The sequence below is a fragment of the Oryzias melastigma genome, linkage group LG24 (assembly GCF_002922805.2).
Source record: "Oryzias melastigma strain HK-1 linkage group LG24, ASM292280v2, whole genome shotgun sequence".
NCBI lineage: Eukaryota > Metazoa > Chordata > Actinopteri > Beloniformes > Adrianichthyidae > Oryzias > Oryzias melastigma.
Genome location: NC_050535.1, coordinates 8,344,994 through 8,367,785, shown reverse-complemented (window position 1 = coordinate 8,367,785; position 22,792 = coordinate 8,344,994). Strand labels below are relative to the sequence as shown.

Genomic DNA, 22,792 nt, shown 5'->3' with positions numbered 1-22,792 from the left:
TAAGGAAATAAAGAACTTGAAATTAATAATATTAAAACTTGTAATGCCAGTATTAATTAAGAAATCTATTAAATCAATTTTCAAATGGGTTCAATTTTAGGAATTGTTCAAATCTTGGAATCGGTTTTATTTAATTGATTATCATTGCCGTTCCCTGGTGTTCTGTTGCACAGAAACAAACCTTCAAGCTTCAGACGTGATATTGATTGACACACTGAAGTGAATTACGCTCCAGCAGCCCAGGGGTCACTGGGTGGAGGGTGGTGGGGAACATGAGGGATGTTTGTCTGAAGGTCATTTGGAAATCCGTGCTCTTTGTGTGTCATAAATTCATCCCTTCATCCTTACTTCACCTACACCCCGGTGAAAGGATCAACACCCACTTCTCCCTTCAAGCCTGCTACCCCCACACATATTGTCTTCAACCTTTTTATGTCTCTTCCAGCCTTCTTCCATCTCCTTGATTAATCTCTCATCTCCCTTCAACCTGGATGGCCCATGGATGCTATTTGTGTTCTGTCAGGCTCTCTTTCCCTTATCACTCCAGCCAGCCAAACTAATGGCCTGTATCCCTTGTTTAATGGTATTGTTACATCACTGCACTGGCTCCAGGCCATTATAGAAGGTAGCAAAGCAACCCACAGTCCCCCTGGGCTCCTAACTGTTTATGCTACCAACTATCTTTTTTCTTTTCCACTCATTTTCCATTCAGTTTTGGGTTTGTTCAACTGTGTGCTTTACTGGTTCCTTTTCCTCTAATTTCGTTACTGTTTGGGATAAATTTAGTAAAATTATGCATTCGTCTGTTCTGACTCCACTGCAGCCTACCCCTGTGTTATCAATGAAGGGCTTGTGGAACACCTAATAGGCATAGTTTTCTCCAATGTCTACTTAGACAAGACTTGCACACATTACCAAAAATGTCTACTTTCCAATGATTAACCACTATAAAACTAATTGTTTATGTAATGCCTAGAAGGCAAGTTTTTCTTGTGTGCCATTTAAAAACAATTGAACCTGTTGGTGTGTTTTCTTTTATCATGTATGAGATTGTTGGTTCTGAGATACAAGGGAGCTTTCTACATGGAGGTTGCTCTTCGTGTAAAAGCTAACCTACCTCACTTGTCGCTTTGTGAGTCTTCCGTGAATAGTGGGAGAATCTCATGTATGAATACGTACAGAATGCCACTGTAGCTGCTAGCATAACACATGGTGAATGGAATATACTTCTGTAGTACTTTTTGATTTAAGGCCTTAAATCAAGGTCTTTTTGACCCTTTTTGACCCCCTGGCGCCAACCCCAACCACCAAGAGCAATGTGGAGTTCAGTGGCTAAATCTGAATTCTTGCCCGACCCCTCTAGCTTCTCCCTACCCCTACATTTAGCCCTTCAAACGAAGAACTATGGAAAAATAGTGTCTTCAAATTTGAACGTTTCTCCTGCTCGATGTTGTCATCAATAGTCGTCAGTCAGCTTCGTTGGCGTGGTCTGCTAGCGCTCAGAAATACTACAACAAAAAGTCATTACTTACACTTAAATCTAAACTTCTGTACTTCAGAGCGCACCAACATGCAGAAATGTCCTCTGTGGCTTATTATAATGAACACGGAACACCCTTGCGATGGCAGGCCACGACGAGGGTTAGTCCTTCAAAAAACAATTTCAGACACCCCTATCACTTTAAATGCCCCTACAATTAGAGGGGTACAAAGACATTTTAATATATTGGTGGGTAAGGTGGACTCTACCTCGCCACCCCTAACAAACAAATTATTGGTGCTGCCAGCTCTGCATCATCTCCAGCATTTGTATGTCACCACATATTTCCATTTAGTGTCTTTTGGCCTGGTACCAGATTACACACTAAGCAGCACCACGATACATAGTGAAGGGTCGTTATGTGGTTTTAGATCCAAACTGGTTTTGGGTTGTAACCTTAATTAGAATGGCTTCTCTTTGGTTAAGCAGTAGATTAGCATCCACGTGTATGTCTGTCATCATCCAATCACACACCAGTGTCTGAAAACACAATTGAATACAACCATCGTAGAACCAACAGGCCTACTGTCTTGGTTGCCTTCTTGTTCTTACGGGTGTGGTCTCTTTGGGCCACACACAATCAAAGATACACAAAAGTCTTATTAAAGTCTGCATTAAATTTGCACAATCTTTACCACATTTTCATATATATCACATCCCAAAATAGAAAAATTCTATTTTTCACTTCTACAGAGTATTTGTCACATACTAGCATGCAGGTTGCATCATATAGCTAATATCATAATACTATAGAGCAGTTTCTTTTTAAAAATATTATTTTTGGTATATTTGTCGTGAATGGTAGTGGTGGAGGGCCCAAACGCAGGAGACCAGTCTTGGTGACAGGAACTTAAACCAAAACATGACAAAAAAACCCATGGATAAACAAAACAGTGGCAGAACTAAACAGATCTGACAAGGAGTAGATAAAAACCAGACACTTAAATAGGCTGTGGATCAAGATAAACCTGAAACCAGTGTGACTGACGAGGGCAACTTAGAATATGACCAAATCTAATAAAATCAAAACTAAACCACAGAATCCTCACAGTACCCCTCCCCAAAGGGCGGATTCCAGATGCCCAAAATTCCTGTTCACCTCAAGTTTTCCCCTTACAATTGTCAGATTTTCTTGCATTTTAAGCCAAAATGATGACAAAATAAAGCAACATGTAGAACAGTTTACTGAGTGAAGGGAAGAATCAAGGCAAGAGTTGCATTGAATGGAGAAAAGAATGAATCAGGGTTGAAGAAAAAAAAAATGTAGGGCGGCATTTGCATTGAGGTAAGACAGAGATAGTCAGACTCGCTTGGCCTTCTTATCAGCCCCTGCCTCCTGCGCAGTTCTCTTTGAGATATGCAGGAAAGAAGAGACAAGGGCAAAGAAATAGAAATCCGGAAACTTTGAAGGAAGTCGAAGGTGTGCGCAGGTGACACCAATTTCCTCACCTCTTTTTTGCTGAAGTGCTCTTTAGTCAGATGGTATCGGGATAAAAAATGTGAGAGATGCAGCACTGATAAGAAGCTTTCATCCAGGGGTGCTGAAACACCTGCTGGTGCCTAGACCTTTTTAATTAATGATTAAATCTAAACTTAACCCTTAAACATGTTTCAAGATTAAAACACACATTGTTTATGATTTATCTTTTGTACTTGTTTCTATTAAATAGGTACAAATAGTAAATCATTTATTAGTCAGGGTGTAAAGATCTTGTTAAAGTTTCCACCTGCACTGATTAGTGTCGTCTGCCAGTCTGAGAGCTCTTGGCCTTAGATACATCCTGGCACTTTACACTAGTTTGTCACTTTCACGCCTGCGTGCAGAACCTGGATTTGTTTGGACAGCCGTACCCGGTGCTCTCCACTCTTACCCTCTGGCCGCCGCTTGCTTCCAGGCTTGGCAGGATGTGTTACAGCGGACCTCACTGAGGATCTAAACGCGGGACTACGAGTGGGGAGTGTTGGCGTCAGTTTGTTGAAAATCGGCCTTTGATTTCTGTGGTGGAGCGGGGACGTCCAAACAAAAGAGGAATCAAGAGATTGCAAATATAAAACTTCTTGATCTTCATCCTTAAACATATCCGCTTTTGTCAGATTAAAATAATGTTTTCTTGCAGTAAAAAATGAATGAAGAAATCGGTTAAATGTGAATGCGTGGAAGGCTTTGGAACCAATACCCTATACTGCAGTATAAATAGAACTGTATGAGGGCCAACAGAATCCCAGCTGGGTTTGTGCACAAACACACAGCTACTCTGAACTTGATTTGTTGCTTTTTTTAGTCATATTATGGTTAGTTTGGGCTCATTTTTCCTACTTGGATGCAGTTAGAACAGTTAGTGATCTGTGAATCCTGCTGCTACAATTACAGCAGTACAGCATTTTAACTTGTGCTCTCCTTTGAATAAACCAACACTATCGTTATAGGACTCCACAGCTTTTGTTTTGTTTTCATTTTAATATACTGTGTTTCTACAATGAAATTTTAGGAGAGAATTTAAGCAACTTTAATGTACTTTATTAGATCAGGAAGCAACAAGTTTGGTACTTTTTTTTAAAATAGAAGTGAAGACATTCTTTTGCCCGTTCAATATAACTTAAATTAAATATTTATTGTCATCTAGATGCAAGATTTGTCTTTTCACTTTGCACATTTCTGCTGGGAGTTCATTGGGTTGTCTTTAAAGACCCACTCCGATGAAAATTGTGTTTTTACCATGTTTTTTGTGGCATTTTTCTCATGATTTGATTTATTTGTTCCATTTAGATTTAGATTTATTTCAAACAGAAACAGAAAAATAAATACATTTGATGTATAACAAAAAAATGACTAAATAAAGATTTGGAATCATGCTGACTAATAAAGAGTGTGCCATCATAATAAAAAAAATATATATATAAAAACTTAGACCTTCTGTTTGCATAAATAGCTTGAAAGAAAGCATTACATTTACATGTTCAGTAAACAGCATAAGTCCACATACTGTATCTTCATGAGGAGTGGAGAGATTATTAAAGTTCTTATTTCATTTCTGTTGCCATATCACATCTTTAAAAGAAAGAACAAAAGAAACAATCCCACAAACTAACTACACATTACAAATTCTTCAAGTTTTGTCTTTACAAATATTTCTTAAGTCATATTTTAGTAGTACAACTTTTCAAAATTTCCTGTTGAGCACTCCAAACCTTTACCCAAACAAAATAAAAACATGTCTTCTTTAAAACAACTTAAAATCTTATTTCCTCCTATGATTTTCATCCTCTGATGTGAAAACAAATCATTTTTGCAGATTTTTGCAATTTTTTTAAATTTAAGCTTCCCTAATTAAGTTAGCTGTTTCAATAAATCCTAAATTTTCAGCAATCTTGACTCCCCAAATAAAGCTTTTATATATTCTCTGCATCCAGCATAAATATAATGGTGTTAGATTAGCCTTATTATATGCAGCACATTTGAAGAAAAATAATTGAAATCACGTTTATGAGTATTTCGTTAGTCAAATTGTTTGAAATCAGGAGCAGATGCATAAATATTTTGGAAAAAGTCTCTTTAATTAGGAGTTTCAACATCACGATCCCTCTATTCTGCCGCGTTCACTTATAGACAAATAGATTCTTCGTTTTCCTCGTCCCAGGTGGCATCTTGTTGCACTGGTAATGATAGGTTAGTGGTGTGAGCTAGAGGGAAAGTGTGTAAAAATTGATGATGGGAAGTAGGGACAGGCTCACTTTATGCTAACGGTCTCAGAGGCTAATTTAAAATGAACTACAGCCAACAGTTTTTTTTTATTTTGGCTAAAAATGACATAATCATAATTAAAAGACCACTGGAAACGCTTTTACAATAGATCAAAAGATGAACTATGGGACTTTAAACCAGAAAAGGGAAGAACGGCGCTCTGTTTCTTCTCGTGGGTGTTTCTGCAGTGTTTTTTTTCTTGTACATTTGTTTTTGTCTGTGCTTGTTTGCGTGTTTCCTGTCTAAACGGGTGCTATAGTCTCTCCTTCATGCTGCCTTTGAAGCTTAATCCTCCCGTTGGCTCTGCTCAGGTTACCGCACATTTCTCCTGGGACGCAAACGCCATCCTCTTTTCACTGAAGTCATATGATATGCTGCCTTGTCTTTCTGACGGCTGTTTTGTATTGCACATTTCCGTCACAGTCATTTGCTTCATTTCTCAAATGCACATTTTTTGTAGCTTTCTTATTCTTCAAACCTTTCTGTTTGCTAGAAGTTAGTGGGTTTTTTTTTTTTTTTTACATTTTTTCTTGTTTTCTTATTAATTTCACCTAAAAAAAAACATTAGCTGTTCCATAATAATGTATTTTTCTTAAATAAACACACATCAGTAATCAAAAGTTTACAAAAATCTTAAAAAAAAAATGTTATGAAGAAAAACAGCTTTAATTGATGCTTTCGTTTGGTTACATTTATACCAGAGGTCTGCAACCTGCGGCTCCAGAGCCAGGTGTGGCTCTTTTATCTCTCCATGGTGGCTCTCTGGCTATGCTTTTGGCTATCTACTGTGGTTTTTTAGGTTAATCTGAAGTTTAGCTTCTATTTTAGCAACATGCTAACGTTTTTGGCTAGTTTGGTATCAACTGAGGTTTTTTTTTAGGCTAATTTGGAGTTTAGCTTTTATTTTAGCAACATGCTAACGTTTTTGGCTAGTTTGGTATCATCTGAGGTTTTTTTAGGCTAATTTGGAGTTTAGCTTAGCAACATGCTAACGTTTTTGGCTAGTTTGGCATCAACTGGTGTTTCTTTAGAGTTTTCATTTAGAGTTTAGCTTCTATTTTAGCATATTGCTAACGTTTTTGACTAATTTAGTTAACTGATAAATTTTAGGCTATTTTGGAGTTCAGCTAGTAGTTAAGCAACAAGCTAGCTTTTTTGGCTAATTTTATTCTAATTTTGAGTTTAGCTAGTATTTTAGCAATGCTAATATTTTTGGCTAATTTATTATTTAGTGGAGCTTTATGGTTAATTTTTAAAGTTTAGCTTCTATTTTAGCAACAGGCTATTTTTTTGTGACTATTTTATTGTACTGAGGAATTTAAGGCTATTTGGAGTTTAGCTAGTATTTAATTAACAAGCTAGCTTTTTGGCTAATTTGGTATCTCCTAAGGTAAAAGTTGAAATACAAAAAAAAAAAAAAATCACATTTTGTGAGATGGTAGTTTCTTTTTATGTTTGCTTTTGTTTGTGCCAAAAAATAGACATAAGTGATATTTTAAAAAGAAGGCAATGAATGCAAATCTAAATTTCTTAAGGGCTAAAGTAAATCTCTCAGCTTTTTCAAGGTTTTTAACGGTAGAAAACAAGGACAAATGTTTCTTTTACTGTTTAAGGTTGCCGACCTCTGTTTTATACTAACCGCACAGGCAGCAAACTCAAGATCCTGATTTAATAACTACAAGTCCCTCGTATCCCTAACAGGTTTTAATTGATCCGTCTGTCTCCAGTGTCCCTACAGGATATCACCATGAGGAAAGCCTTCAGGAGCTCCACCATTCAGGACCAGCAGCTGTTTGAACGCACATCTCTGCCCGTCCCGATGCAGGAGACCTTCCACACCTGCGAACAGCCGCCTCCCCTCCACATCCTCACGCCGTACAGGTCACAAACATTCCTTTGTGTTTGTAAAACATTTGTGTTGATGCATCTCTTTGGAAAGTCAGTCTATCTTTACACACTCATTTTACTGTTGTATCGTTTGATTGCTGATTATTTCAAATAGGGCGGGGTTGATAAAATTGATGAATCAATTTAAACGTAACATAAAAATATAAATTGATTTAGCACATAAAGCTAAAGTCCGCTAGCTTGATGCTAACGCTTAATGGAATTTCCCATAGGACGGCTAATGCTAACGCTCGGTCGACCTAAACATACATTGTTGACTAAATATTCACAGGCATGAATTTTACAAATTCTTTTAAGGAAATATTTTTTAAAGTAAACATTTGTGGTCTAAAACACAGATTTTTTTCTTTGTCTTTTGGAATAAGGTGTAATGCTATAGCACGATCGCCACCTAGTGGCCAAACTGAAATGCAGGAGAAGCAGAACAATGTTTAAGATGTTAATGATCTGAACATTTTGTCAGAATTTCTCCTTTTGAGAAATCATGTAACACTTTATGATATTAACAATCTCATTATTTCAATAATACATTTTACAGTATGTGAACTGTATCAGATAAATATATTCAAAACGCATAGTAGATTATTGATATATTTCTAAACAAATGTGTGTACATGTGTAAATTAAAAATTGAATTTAATTGAGTGGATTGAAAGAATTCAAAAAAATGGAATTGAATCAAATCGAATGGTTTCTGGAAAATATTATCGATACCACGCCCTAATTTCAAAACACTTTTCACAGCTAAAATAAGCTAACAGGTTGTTCTCCTCGTGTCATCAATCCTACACCAGTTACTTTATACTTATGCTCCATTTATGGAACCAAATTCTGTTGCCAGTTAAAGGATTCTTTAGTAATTTATATGCTCAGTCTTATACTGTAGCTGCAAAAATTAAAGTTTGAATTTACTAGACCTAAAAATTGGATTAAGTACCAAACATCAGTTTTAAGTCATTTATTTAAATATTATGCTGCACGCCAGGAAAAAAAAAACTTTTTGCGTGTTGAGCCGCTTTCCTTTTTCTAAAGTATATATATTAGCTGACTTGTGACTTCAGCATCAACGTTTTTTGAAGACGAGCCAGGTGAGAACGGTGATAGCGGGAGTCATCTGAGGAGGAATGATCCGGTCCAAGCTCTGCTGATCTGCACTTCCTGTCGTTTCATGACCTTCTTGCTTCGCTTTGTTCTCATTCTGGTGTAATTTCAGCATTTCATCAAAAAAAATATATAAAAAGCTAATTTATATGGATCTATTACCATATAATGGCCACAATTCATTAGAATTTGCAAGATGACAACAAATGTTAGATTTTTTTTAAGTTTCCTGCTACTGAATCATCATTAGTGAATCTGTCTTTAAATCCACTTGTAATTTTAGAGAAAAAAAAATTGTTTTTATACTTTAAGCACACATAAGACCGCATGTAGCGGCTGGTCTTTGTAGTTTGCAGCTTTTTAGAAAGCCATGTTTGATTTCAATCAATTTTTCATTACGATGCTAAAATACTCCTTTGATTTCCTGGAATTTTCTGTCCTTTTTTTTCTTCAAAATATTCAACACAATTTCAGTGTCCACCCTTTCCTCACTCACAGCCGATTTTCCAACATTAAACGAATGATTCCGATTATTCTTTTGATTAATAATTCAAATGATGGGCTGCGTTTTGATCCTTTTTGATTCATTCCCTCCATCTCTCATTCTGTATCCTCCTCTTTTACCCTGAAATCAGATTTACCCATAAAGCAACTTTCGTCTTTCAATACACACTTCATTTACGAGCATATAAAACTTTAGTGATTTACCCAAATTCTCACCGTGTAGTGGCTCCGACCTGCACGCTCCACTAGCCGTTTTCCCTAGTGATGAATTCTGTTTTCTACTCTTGTTGTGCTGCATATCATTAAACTTTCTTTCCTTTCAAAGCTACGCCTTTTCATCTTCCATGCACTTTTTTTGTTTGGTGCCACGGCCAAATAATTGCGTCCCTGTACATGGCGGGCACTGGATGAAGGCACAATTTACAGTCAGGACCCTTATTAGAGACGGGGAGTTCTCCCCCAGTGAGCACTTCCCACAGGACGGAGGAGAAAAGAAGGAGAAGCAGAGTCGCGTTTATTCTTCTAGACATTTATGATTTCTCATGGAATAAAACAGCATCAAAAACTTAGAGTAAATCATGACACATTTACAGAGAAACAAGTGATATTGTGCTGAATTTGTACTTTTGACGACATATATTGAACAGTGAAAGCCAAAAACACTTTAAATAAGGTATAAATTGATTCATATTTAATTGATAAAATCAAGTATCGGACCTTCAGTCTTGAAATTTACTGGAATACACTCACAATCACAGATGTTTCTAGTCATTGTTACGTTAACATCACGTGTTAACCGTTTAACTACCTAATCAAGACAAAATCGATGAAAAAACTTTTTTTCAGCCTCTTTTTGCCTTGGGAGAGTAATACACATAAAGTTTTTAAAAGTATATTTCTATATTTGCTTTACTGTTGGTGGAGCAGGCAGTTATGTGTTGCTTTCCAACCCTAAGTTTCATCCAAAGATTTTCCATGGAATTGAAGACATGGAGACCACTGCAGGACCTAAATCTGTTTGATTTTATGTTTGGGGTAAGGAGTTTAAAGGGTAACCAAACAGGGAAGTTAGAGGCTGGCTCCACCCACAGCCGAAATTTGAAAATCCAGTCAGAGGGGCGGGGCTTTGGGGGAGAACTGTTATCATTACTGAAGCTCCAGATCATGACGTCAGACTTCTGAAACTTACATGGTTTAACCAATCACAAAATTCAACTGTATTACCTCAATTCAACCTGTAGGGGGCAGCACACAGACGGTTTTTGACTACATTTTGAAGAATTACACAGTTTTATTTCAATTTGTCAAAAAATTTGCCAATGAACAACTGACAGCACTTTTAAAGCCCCATTTATAGAGATCAACAGCCAAAAAAAGTTAATTTAGGATTTAGTTACCCTTTAAAAAAATCAATCAAAATCTTGTGAAAATTCCCTTAGAAAATAAAATATGATTTAATGAAATATACACATTAATTTTCTATTAGCACAAAGTCTTGTTTTTCTTTTAAGATAGAAGTGTTTCTTTTAGTTCTGCATATAAGAACACTTTATTTATTATTATTATTATTCCACCGTTTTTTTTAAAAAACTGAACAATATTCACTTCAGAAAGGAAATTTTACAAATTGGTATTTAATGGAATAAAATAGTAAATTTGTGATTTGAAATCAAATGCTTTGAGTATTTTGGAAGTGATGTCCAGCCTGCTTAGGTACCAGGAGTATTATTATGCAGTGAACCCTATTGATAGTTCATTAATACGGCTGAATTAACGTTTTTTTTACTTAAGATTAGCCCGTACACGACCCTTTGATGGTTGTCCTGTTTCTTTTTACCAAAAACCAAGTGGTAGAGAGTCCTGCCTGAAACTGGGAGATTGTAAGTTTGAATCCACATTTGGGTCACACACTCATAAAAAGTGGGACAGTGAATAAATTATACAAGTTCAGGTGTGTGATTAATGAGACTTTAATATATTGCTTTAACTCCGAATGTAACTGATGTATGAGAGCTGGATTTGGGTGACTCTAGCACCTTCACCCTTTGAGTCATTCAAATGTTCAATTGCAAACCTGAACATATGCTTTATAAAGCCTGGAGGAACATCGCAAGATCAGTAGGGTTCCAATTCACGTCTTAGGGTGTTATCAGTTGTTTTCATGGTGTTTAGGGTCATAAGAGCGTTGACAGGAATCATAAATGTTCTCATGAATGTGGAGAGATCTTGATTTTTGTAAAAATAGCTAGGATTTGGATTGATCGGTTGATTATTTCTGTAAACTTGTCATTTATTCTAGTAAAATGAGATTAAAAAAACAGTTATTTACATTGTAAACATAAAAAAATGAAGAAAAGATCTAATAAAGGACACATTTTTCTCTCTTTTTTGCCTGGTTTATACTGCCACAAACAGCTGGTTCTACTTGCAGCAGGTTTATTAGTTCAAACATGAACTAAGCACAGCTAAAAGTCCACAAAGCTAAATCGGGGTCACACAGACGAGCATGGGAGCATCAAAAAGGAGATTACAGTAGTCAGAGTCCAGGTGAGGGTCAGGGCAGGCGGCAAGTAATCAGAGAGGAAGCAGAGTCACAAATAGAGGATCAGGTTCAGTGTCCTGTGGTTGATTAGCAAATGAGAGTCAGCTTAGCAGCATCTGGGCAGTGTGCGCTGGGGCTGCTGGGAGATGCAGTGACTACAGTATTTTTGGAGATGGCTCTCGCCGGTCAGAGCTCTGACCCCTGACTTCACGGAGATTTGGAATAGCTGTGGTCGCGTTCATTGGAAGGGAATCACTCTAGTGTGACACAAGCCAATGTCTGCGATTAAAATTTTTTGTATATTTTTAGTACAATACCATACATATTGCGCCATTTAACTTATTTTGGCCAATCCAGAAAATTGCCATATCTATGGATTTCGACAGGATTTGTCAGAGTTATCACAGACAGTCGCAAACGAAACAAGACAACCTTAGTGTAGCATTAATTGTAAGCAAATTCTTTTATTTCTATTTCTTGTGTTTTATGTAAAATATCTCCGTCTTAACGTCTTTGACCAACAACAAACCATCTGTTTTTATTCATCTGCAGGGATGATGGGAAGGAATGTCTCAAGTTTTACACAAATCCGTCGTACTTCTTTGATCTGTGGAGGGAAAAGATGCTGCAGGACACGGAGGACAAGAGGAAGGAGAGGCGGAAACAGAAGGTATGTTTCTGTGTTTTCCTCCCCATCAAGACTTTTCTTTTTTTTTTTTTCCGTGGTGAACATCTGGATTTGTGTTGGCTGGTTTTCCTCAGATACAAACTGAGGTGAGAAGGAACAGACTCATGATCAGATTCACAGGCTTCGTACCGCGATGCCTTTCGCATGCGTTAGCCGCCGCTCTTCCTCCACTCAACCCTCTCGGTTATTACTTGTGTGATCATTAAATCTAATTAATGAGAGCATCTGCTCCTCACCCAGCGTCTTCTCTCCTCCTATGCGCACACGCATGCAGACAGAACAATATGTACGTTTATGAAACGAGGGGCTTCTTGACATAAATAGAAAGATTTCTCATAAATGACAGATTTGTGGACCCCCTCTCGATTCTGAGGGTTTTCCCACCCTCAGCACCAGCAGCTCTGATCTCGCGTTTTCCTGCGTGGGAGGCGGCTTCGCCTCCTGGCAGTCAATCACGGCTTATTACAGTCACGTCAGCGCCGAATGAAAAGAGTTATTTCCCACCGAGGACCCGTTGAAACTCAGAGGATGTAATTTGTTGGTTATGAAGTTCATGTGGGAATGTCAAAGAAAGGACAGAGAAGTTTGGCTGAAAGTCGGAGCGAAAAACCGTAGGTGCTGATCTACCTCCGTACTCCGTTGGAGAGCTCGTTTTCTCCAGAGGTTGAGGCGCCCGCTCCCGTTTGTAGTCAATGCTCATTCCACTGATTTTCTTCTAATTACAGCCGCGGGTGGGCTCAGCTCGTAAAGCTTCTTCATTTCCCCCCTCATCAAATCCAGAGACCCCATGGAAATGCCCAGCAGGCGTTCACAAGGGCAGCAGGATAGACGAGGGATTACTATTTGTTTTTTAATGTTTGGGGATAAACGGTGAAATACTTCAGAAATACTTAGAGATACATTTAGAATGTATTAACTCACTACCAAAACTGTATCAAAACACAAAATAAGACGAATACAAATGGTTTGACTGAATTTATATCTAATTAGTTCAGTTCAGAATAATTGAATAAGGCCAAAAGATAATGATGATTGGTTGTGAAAGTCGGAAATCATTTTCCGCATAAATTCCTCGTACTGAGCAGGAATCTGGGAAGAGTTTCTCTGTAGAGCAGGGTGTCAAACATACAGCCCCAAATGATTTAATCTGACCCAGTTATGAAGAAAAAAATATATGAGAATTTTCAAAAAAGAAAGCAAGTTTCCAGCTCATTCCTGTGAGTTATGGTTCTTTCAAAACTCAAAATTTCAATTTAAAATCTTTTTTTTCAGTTTCAAATCTTTTTTTTCCATTTCAAATTTTTTTTCAGTTTCAAATCTTTTTTTCAGTTTCAAATCTTTTTTTTCCATTTCAAATCTTTTTTTCAGTTTCAAATCTTTTTTTCAGTTTCAAATCTTTTTTTCAGTTTCAAATCTTTTTTTTCCATTTCAAATCTTTTTTTCAGTTTCAAATTTTTTTTCCGTTTCAAATCTTTTTTTTCCATTTCAAATCTTTTTTTCAGTTTCAAATCTTTTTTTCAGTTTCAAATCTTTTTTTTCCATTTCAAATATTTTTTTCAGTTTCAAATCTTTTTTTCCATTTCAAATCTTTTTTTCAGTTTCAAATTTTTTTTTCCGTTTCAAATCTTTTTTTTCCATTTCAAATCTTTTTTTCAGTTTCAAATCTTTTTTTCAGTTTCAAATTTTTTTTTCCGTTTCAAATCTTTTTTTCCATTTCAAATCTTTTTTTCAGTTTCAAATTTTTTTTTCCGTTTCAAATCTTTTTTTTCCATTTCAAATCTTTTTTTCCATTTCAAATATTTTTTTCAGGTTCAAATCTTTTTTTCCATTTCAATTTTTTTTCAGTTTCAAATCTTTTTTTCGATTTCAAATCTTTTTTTTCCCATTTCAAATCTTTTTTTTTCCATTTCAAAATTTTTTTTTCAGTTTCAAAACTTTTTTCAGTTTCAAAACCTTTTTCAGTTTCAAATCTTTTTTTCAGTTTCAAATCTTTTTTTTCGTTTACGAATCGGAAAGTTTCAGTTCAGTAAGTATAAAAGCTATAAATAGAAAAAGATAATTCAATTATTGTATATTGGCTACAAAAATCCTAAATAAATGTATTTTTCCAAACAGTTTGGTTTGCATTAAGGCTGCAGACCCGATTTGATCAAAACAACCTCCTGAACTGAAGCAAGAGAGAACCCAGAAGTTTAAGTTTCCCATTCTAGAACACAGATAGGAAACTTTAAAGTGTCGGCTGTAAATTATGATGCTTTGCTCCTTCCTCCTTCGGGGGTTCTGCCTCGTGACTTTAACGTTCTCAGCTCTTGTGGGTCAGTTTGACTCGCTGAATCCATGTGCGGCTTTTACTCTGTACTCCCGTCTTATTGTTTCACCTTCAGACTTAACTTTTATTTTGATTTTTTCCCTCAGAATCGGTTTAGTCTGTTGATACGTATTTAAATGAGACAAAAAATCTATAATACATTTTATTAGTAGATTAGCTTTATTTAAAAGAGAATTTTCTTCTAAAACTAAACAATTTCACTTGTTTTATTCCTCCTTTCAATTATGTCTGTCAGTCTTTTTTCCTTATTGGCCACAAAATTAATAAAATGACCAACCAAATGCATCTTTTTCATTTGATTTACAAAGCATGAAATCAGTTTGTAAGAAGAGCATGAAAGAGTTAAGAAAGGAAGCAGATATTTAAGGGAAATCCTATAGATTTATTTGATTAAATCCTGTAGAGACACTAAAAGAAACTCTTTGATGAAATTTAGAATTTTACCACTTCGATGCATTTTGTCTGATTTACGCCGTTGGTCTAAAATCAGATTTTTAAAAACGGCGATGATAAACGAGACGCTGCAGACAGAAGAGCAAAGAAAGCTCTAATCTTGTTAGCTCCTGCATTAGCCCCAGCCTCTGGGGATTAGCTGTAGACTACAGTATACGCAGAAAGGAAAGGAAGAGAAAAAAAATCCCAGAGATTGAGAGGAGAGTGGAAGGAGGAGAAAATGTTGCTGCTTCTTTGTTTGGAGAGTCTAAATCAGCCGAGTTCCGTATGGAGAATCCTCTTTTAGCTCTTCCTCTTTACTTTGTTGTCTCAAAAAAGAAACTATTTTAATCACCACTGTGGATGCAAAAGAAACATACATGTTTTTAAAAAAGATTTTTCTTTAAACTTTTTAAATAAGATGCAAAAGAAATGTTTTCATTCGTACTTTATAAATAATTGGAGACATCCTGCAATAGTTTCAACTAAGAAGCATTAACCCTAATGGGAAAAAAGTAATAGAGCATCATTTAAATACATAAAATTGTAACATTAAAGTCCAGATTTGGTAAAAAAAAAAATAAAAATTTTAATTGGCAGTACTTGCAAATGTGGTTTTAAACGTCATATCAAAAGCAAATATTATTAAACAATTCTGTGGTTCAAACAAAAATCTCTCTACATATTTATATTTACATTTTTCTTCATTTATTTTATAGCTTTAAATGTGAAAAACTTGATATTTAATCAGTTTATTAATTAAAAAAAATTCCCTTTTGTCATGACATTGTTTTTATCTGTACTAAAATACGACTTAGGTACAAAAAATATTTTTTATTGTTTTAAGCACGTAAGTTTTCCAATGTACAAATCAAAATATTCATATTAATAAAATACTCTTGTGAACTGCTTTTAATGTAACAAAGAAAATAGGAAAACAAAAAACACATTTAAATAAAAAAAATAAAAAGACAACCTTAATAACAGAAACAGTTTCTACCTTTAAACCACTTTGTGATAAATCATATTTAATAACTCAGCATTTATAGAGAAGAGCAACTTTCTAAATATATGAAAAACAAAGTATTTTAGCTTCAGTTGTATTGTGTGAGTCTAAGATGAGCAATAATTTGATTTTGTTGCATTTTGGAAAATTAAGCGTAAAAATGTTTGTTTTAAGATGTTATTTTTCAACCATTTTACATGATTTTGTGTTAATATAACAGTTTTTTTTGCTACGATTGCAAACCTCCTCTGAAGAAATCTAAATTTTTGAATTTTTATGATGAAAGAAGACATATTTTAAGAAAAATAAGCTCTAAAATGCATTTCTGATCATTATTTTTTATTTAAATTGTCGTGAATCAGAAGCAAATGAAAAAAAAAATAATAATTTATTTGTGACTCAGAAAATAGGTGACAGTCCACAAACTTCCTCTTCAGAAAAGGTGAAAGAGGGCGGAGCTGCTCCCCACCAGTGGTCCCGCCCACAACCCTGAAGCCAATTTCCAATTAACTCCTGCCTCTCTGCAGAAACTATGTCCTAGAAAACGACAGAGGTGTTTTGATTTTGGCTAAAAGCGACATAATTACAATTAAAAGATACTGAGAAAATAGTGTAAAGGTTATTGAAGGTGATCTTTAATTAAAAGAATAAAAAATGAGTGAAAAATTAAATGTATTAATAGATTTAGTTTATAAAATGAGATATTTCAATCACTCGTGGTTTTGTATCTTTTTATAGATAATGGTATTGTTCACGTTGGAGCTGTTTTTACTGTTTAATGAGCCTAGCTTGAGCTGCAGGCGTGTTTTCAGTTTTCTCCTGACATTAGTGTCTAAAGCTGGAGGGGGATAGATAATGTTTAAAAAAAAAAAAAATCTCTTTTTGTCAAGAACTTTTTTTTTCTTTTCCTGCCAAGCTTTGCTTTCTGTTCTCCTCTGAATCCTTGTCTTTATCTAACCTTGTGCAGCTGGAAATACCTTATCTTGTGTGTCCCAAGAGCCTAAAAAGAGCCCTCTCTGAAACCCCTTCTCCTTTCTATCCTACCCCAGAGGTAAGAGCTAGAAACCCCCCCTCCACTGCTGGAGGCTTGCAGCCCTCACTCTCCTCGCCATTCCCGTCTCCTCCGGGCGAACGAGCCGCCCACCTCCAGCCCCCTACTAACAACAACCACCCCAGCACACCTACATCCTGGTTCTTAATCGGGAATAAAGCTCGTCAGCCCTCGACATTGATTACTGCTTTCAGGAGCAATCTCACTGTTGGTTGTAAACATGTTTCAGGGTCGACAGATGAAGTGGAAACAGCTGCATGAGAGATCCGACGTTTTACTTAAAAACAGGATTCATAGTTTTGCCCAGAAAACCTAAGATGTTTTGATTTCACAGTAACAATTTAAAAAAAAAAGAACTCTGGGCTACAATAACTAAAACCCAGCACAACATTTCAACTAACATTTCACTCCATTTCTATTTTCCTTGGAATGCAGTAACACAAACGTGCATGACTCTTCCTGATTTTAGCACAAAATAAAACGAGCACAAATGGATTTATTGTAACATTATTTATGAACAAAAACATTAAACTCTCTTCTGTTAATGAACACACAAGTAAATACTTCCTGTGCACAAACAAAACTTGTACGCACATGAACTCACACTTCCTCCCTTGTTTGCTCTTTTCCCTTTAAATAACAGGTTTAGGGCTCATCCGCAGAATTAAAGCAGGCTTTACCCGTGGCAGACGGGTGTCTTATAGTACCTCCGAGACAAAGAGCAACACAGTGAAGCCCGGCTCTAAAGACCTTCAAATGTTCTCCTATAAATGTAATCATATGTGGCGGTTAAAAGTTAGAGCAGAGCTAATTTGTTTAATCTGCTTAGACTCAACAGACTTTGGAGGAGTCGGATGTGCGAATTAGCATTAGCTTTGAGTGTGCTCACATGCAAGGACCATAGCAGGAGATGTGGGTGTTTTTTTTTAGACACTTTGTAGCTTGTAGAATTATGTTGTTGTGTCAAAAATGTCAAATCTTGAGCCAATTAATAACAAGAGAGGTCAGATTTTTAGTCCTATCCTCCATTGAAGGCATGATTGGATGATTGGATGATTGGAACAGTGACGCTCAAGTGCAACTCACTCCAAGGCCAAATCCGAATTCTTCCCCTACCCCTACGTTTAGCCCTCCAAAAGGAGAGTTATAGAAAAATAGTGTCTATGTCCAAATTCTTTCCTTACTCACTATAAAGTGCGTTCACCGTTTTCTAGTGTCGTCCGAATCCACAATTCCAAAATCGAGTGGAAATTTCCCAGAAGCAAAAAACTAGCATGCATCAATGCTCACTACATTAGCGAATATAGACCACAATGCATTGCGATTAAACTATTTTTGTGGTGAAAAAAAAGAGTTTCAATCTAATTTTTCAGTGGAGTCACAATAGATGTCCTAAAAAGTTCGCATTGTTTAGATTTTCACTTCCTGAAATCAGTGACGTCATATCCGCGTTTAGAAAACAAAAGAAAAAGTAGTGAGCATTTCGAATTGCTATTAAAATTCAGTCCATTATATAGTCCCACACCATATAGTTTTTTAGGACCTAGGGATAAGGGTGGGAATTCTGACACAACCAAAGTATCCTAATTCGGATGTCATTCCCACCCGATGACATCATCAAAACTCGCCGGTAAGCTAAGTTAGCGCTTAGCTGCTAGCGCTGGGAAATACAAAACAACATCGGTTTTATAACTTAAAAAGTTATCCTAAAACATACTTTTTTATTAAATAAAAATGAAATGTTTCAGAAAACAATAGTAATTTCCATAAATCAAAATGAAATTCTAAAAAACAAAACCGAATGAGAAACCGGATAAGATAACTATTATGGGATATCGCTGATTGGATAATGAAGTTTGAGTGTTTTCAAATGCGTCTACATATTTATAGGAGTTCAGTGAAATCCAGTATCACTTCATGACAAATAAGTTTCAGTTGAAATGATGGACAAAAGTCATCATCCAATCAGCGATGTCCACTAATACCTACCTTTAACAGTTTCCATAAAACAATATAAAAAAAAAACATTAAACGTTAAAAACATGAAGCTAAAGAAGAAACTGGGAAAGGTGGGTACTACAGGACATCACTGATTGGATGATGAGTTTTTTCCATCATTTTAAGTCCTTTTGCATGAATATTATCAACCAATCAGCGATGTGATTTGCCCTTCAAGGCCACCGTAGATAATGAGGCTGGTCCCACCCTAAGTGTCTATTTAGTGGATTTTAAAAGCCATTCAGACACCATTCTTTTAATTTTTTTTTCTAAACGTTGAATATGACGTCACCAATTAAGTAAAGTAAAAACCTAATCGATACGAACGTTTTATAATTATTTATTAATCCACTGTGTTCTGATGATGAAAATGTGGATAGATTAAATTAAAAAATACACATAAACACTTTTTTTTGAGCAAGAATTAGTCAAACGCAATGCATTGTGGTCTATATTCGCTAATCGAGTGAGCATTGATGTTTTTTGCAAGGACTTCTGGGAAATTTCTAGGGATTTGGACAGCACTCTTTCAACTTTTCTTTTAATATGGTTCATTTTTTGAATGTTGCTGTTTTTGTGTCAAACTTTTTGCCTTTTTTTCAATAACTATAGATCATGATTTCCTCCTTGAGACATGTATGATAAATCTTTTGTATTCTTAGTGATTTTGCATGTGTGCACATGTACAGAGGAGGTTTAGGGGAGCTTTCGTTTGTCTGAAATGCTTTCATCAAATATTGTGTTTACCAGCGCATGTGTCTTCAACGTTTCCCCTCTTTTCTGGCTTGTCCTTTCATTCCAGCGAGCTCTCCCTCTTTCCACTGCTTTCTCTGCTGTTTGTGCTCTGTTGTGCGTTTGTGTGCGTGCGGGACTGTGTGTTGCCGACCTGCATTGTGACGTCCTGGAGGCTGTCGTTTTCTGTCGAACAGCGTTTTCTTTCCCTCTCTTGTTCTCACCGCCCCCGCAGTATTGTTCCTGTTGACTGGCAGCTGCTCTGCTCGCCGCTCTACCATTTTATTTTATTTTATGACCCCCCCCTGCCCAACCATCCCCTCATCCCTGGTGCTTCTCTTGTGGTTTTTTTGTTTCTTGTAGTTGCAGGACCCCCGCATGTATGATCAGGTCTATAGGTACTTAGACCTTCCAGGGCAGGTATGTGTTTAAAAAAAAAGCGTGAAAACTTTCTGTGATTTCTGCTTCTGCAGCTTTCTGCTGCGTTTCTCTACGACTCGTGTGTGTGTGTGTAGAAAGTCAGTCATGCTGAAGGAGGCAGGGAGTGCTGGGAAATTGACTAATACAAAAATTAATTGATTCTTCTCTCAAATAGTTAAGATTTAAGTCATTTTACAGTCAGTGAGCACTTCCTGGTCTCTAATGTATGATTGGGTTTTCTTTTTTTCTTTCTTTTTCGTGAAACAGCTTGTTAATATTTGTGGTTTTTGTGTTCAAATCAATTGACTGTGTAATTGAATATGTGTAAATATGAGTTTCAGGGTGACACAAATCAGATTTTTCTTTTTTTTATATTTAGGGGTTAGTTCACATTATATTATGAAACACATTTAATAGAAAATGTGAATTCTGAAGTGAACTGATGCATCTGGTCCCACTGAACGCTGAAGTGGATTCAAAACAACAACAAAAATTCTGTTTTAAGCCACTAGTCAGAGTGATGCTTATAGGGATCATCCTGAGCACCTCTAAGAGCAATTCATTTTTGGTTTTAATTTTGACGACTATTATGTTTTTGTGGCTTTTAAAATGCTATGATGTCTCAACTAATGCTAAAAGTATATTAAAACTCAATCAAATATATTTATGTACCATTGTTGAATAGACACTCCCTCTTTCAGTGGAACCAGGGCTGAGCGCTTTCACACTGGGCTGTCTGGTCCGCACCAGTTTTAGAGAGTTCTTCTGCTGGTGTGATTCAGTATCCATATCCGAATTCTTCCCGTAGCCATATGGCTTCTCCCTACCTCTACATTTAGCCCTTCAAACAAAGAAAATAGTGTCTTCAAATGCGGGCGTCACTCCCACTCGATGAAGTCATCCCTGTGAGCTACGTTAGCAACTAGCTGCTAGCACTCGAAAACACATAACAACATCGGTTTTATAGCTTTGATAAGATCATGCAAAAACAAAAAGTCATTACTTACATGTAAATGTAAAAAAAACACTACGTGGCTCGCCTTACCGGCGGAAGGATACAGAACTAAAAAAAAAACTATTTTGGACCCCCTTTCCCTCCAAATGTCCCTTCAATTGGAGGGTAGGGAGTATCCGGAGGGGTAGGGGAAGAATTTGGATTTGGCCAACATCATGTTAGCTTTAGCTTTAATGTCAACATCACGCATCGCTAAAATAATTTACAAATTAGCTTTCAGTATGAAAGTATATAGGACTGTAAGGACCATATTGTTTTTGCAAATCTTACAGCACCATTGAACAAAAATGTGTCCCCCACCACAACCTTAAAAAACTCTCCAAAGAGTACAGGCTCATTGTACTCCGTAAAAATGTATTTAGGATATAGCGAACGACACTCCCCGCCTTTTTGCCTCTTGAATTTTACAAAATGTAAAAAAAATGTAAGCTCCTTGTAGGGATTTTGATTTATTGTCTCCTAACTCTTCAAACATCATTGGTAGGCAACTTGGGAAAAATTTTGGAATTAAAACTAAATTATCAAACAGCGTTAGCTTTGCAAGCTTGTACAAGTGGTTTCCCCCTTTTTACCACAATACTAGAAAAATGTAAATGAATATTTCATTCAAGCTTTTTGAAACAAAATAACACACGATACAAATATATTGCTAATGTGGGCGTGGTTAACAAAAGATCTCCGTTGCCAAGGAAATGCAAAAGTTTACTTTTGCTGATTCCTCTAAAAATTACATAAACCTGTTCGTCACCTCCAGGTGACCAAAACATAAAATGGTTGCTATGGAGATAAGCCCAACAGAAACGCCGCCATTTTGGGAAAAAAGTGTTGCATACAGCTCCGACCAGAGTGACAGATTCAGTCTCATGGTCAAAGTAAGTTTCAGGAAACAACCCCCAAAAAGAAGATGACTTTTAATTCAGCTAATATAGAAATTTGATTGGAATTTCTTGACCAATCAAACCTGATCTGTTGGACCGCCCTACTGTGAAAGCGCCCTCAATAGAAACCTGAGTGCAAACCTCTGGTCTGTTCTTCCAGTCTGTCATCTTCTCTTCTTTTTGTCTTTATTGTCTTTCCCTTCATCCAACATCGTCTGTTTTGGTGTCCTCACTCATTTGGTTCATCTCCCCTCAAACCTCTGCGTCCCGCCCCCCCCGGGTCATTCTGCCGCCCATCTGTGCTCCGATAAAAGCTGAAGGCGATCGACCGTCCACACGAGCCAGAGAAGGTACCACGGGCGCCTCACGATCGGAAGAAGGAGTGGCAGAAACTGGCCCTGGGTGCAGAGCTGGCCCCGGACGTGGCAGAAGAGAAACACAGAGAAGCTAACGAGTTGGCGGGCTACCAAGACAACAGGTGAGAGGAATTGATGGAAGACTTACCAATTGAAGAAAAATAAAAAACTTGACTTACAGTTTAGTCAATGTGAAGCAGGAGCTTAATTTACATGTTAAATTTTAGCCTCTTGAAGGTACAACAAAACAAAGGAGCCAAGTGGATCACGAAACCATAAATTAAGAGTAATAACTATGATTTAAGCATGTGACTAAAACCCAAGTGTACCCCCACAGGGCCCCCGTGTACATGGAGCATTTGGACGGGCCCTTCTCACTGGCAGCGCTGCCCTACAGCCAGATGAATGAGCTGCTGAGCCGCACAGGGGACAGAATGTACTCCAGACCCCACGACCCGCCGCCACAGCCTCCTCTAGGGCACCCGCTGGGGGAGATCAAACCCCCGTCTGCGCTCAGGTGGGACACCAAACTTCAGTTTTTATATGCAAA

The 22,792-nt window shown here is 36.8% G+C and overlaps 1 protein-coding gene across 6 annotated transcripts in view; it reads left to right on the top strand.

Moving 5' to 3' along the window:
• The window catches only part of wasf1 (WASP family member 1), a 64,296-nt gene that overhangs the window by 37,569 nt on the left and 3,935 nt on the right, over window positions 1–22,792 (top strand). For 2 of the 6 annotated variants that reach the window (XM_024290947.2, XM_036210400.1), the window contains exons 4-9: window positions 7,010–7,163; window positions 11,890–12,007; window positions 16,760–16,843; window positions 19,937–19,993; window positions 22,201–22,364; window positions 22,580–22,759. In XM_024290947.2, the coding sequence (XP_024146715.1) occupies window positions 7,010–7,163; window positions 11,890–12,007; window positions 16,760–16,843; window positions 19,937–19,993; window positions 22,201–22,364; window positions 22,580–22,759 (757 nt within the window). Of the gene's footprint in view, window positions 1–5,458; window positions 6,013–6,635; window positions 6,673–7,009; window positions 7,164–11,889; window positions 12,008–16,759; window positions 16,844–19,936; window positions 19,994–22,200; window positions 22,365–22,579; window positions 22,760–22,792 lie in introns of those variants that run through there. The other 4 variants (XM_024290950.2, XM_024290951.2, XM_024290948.2 and 1 more) reach the window with 4 other exon arrangements.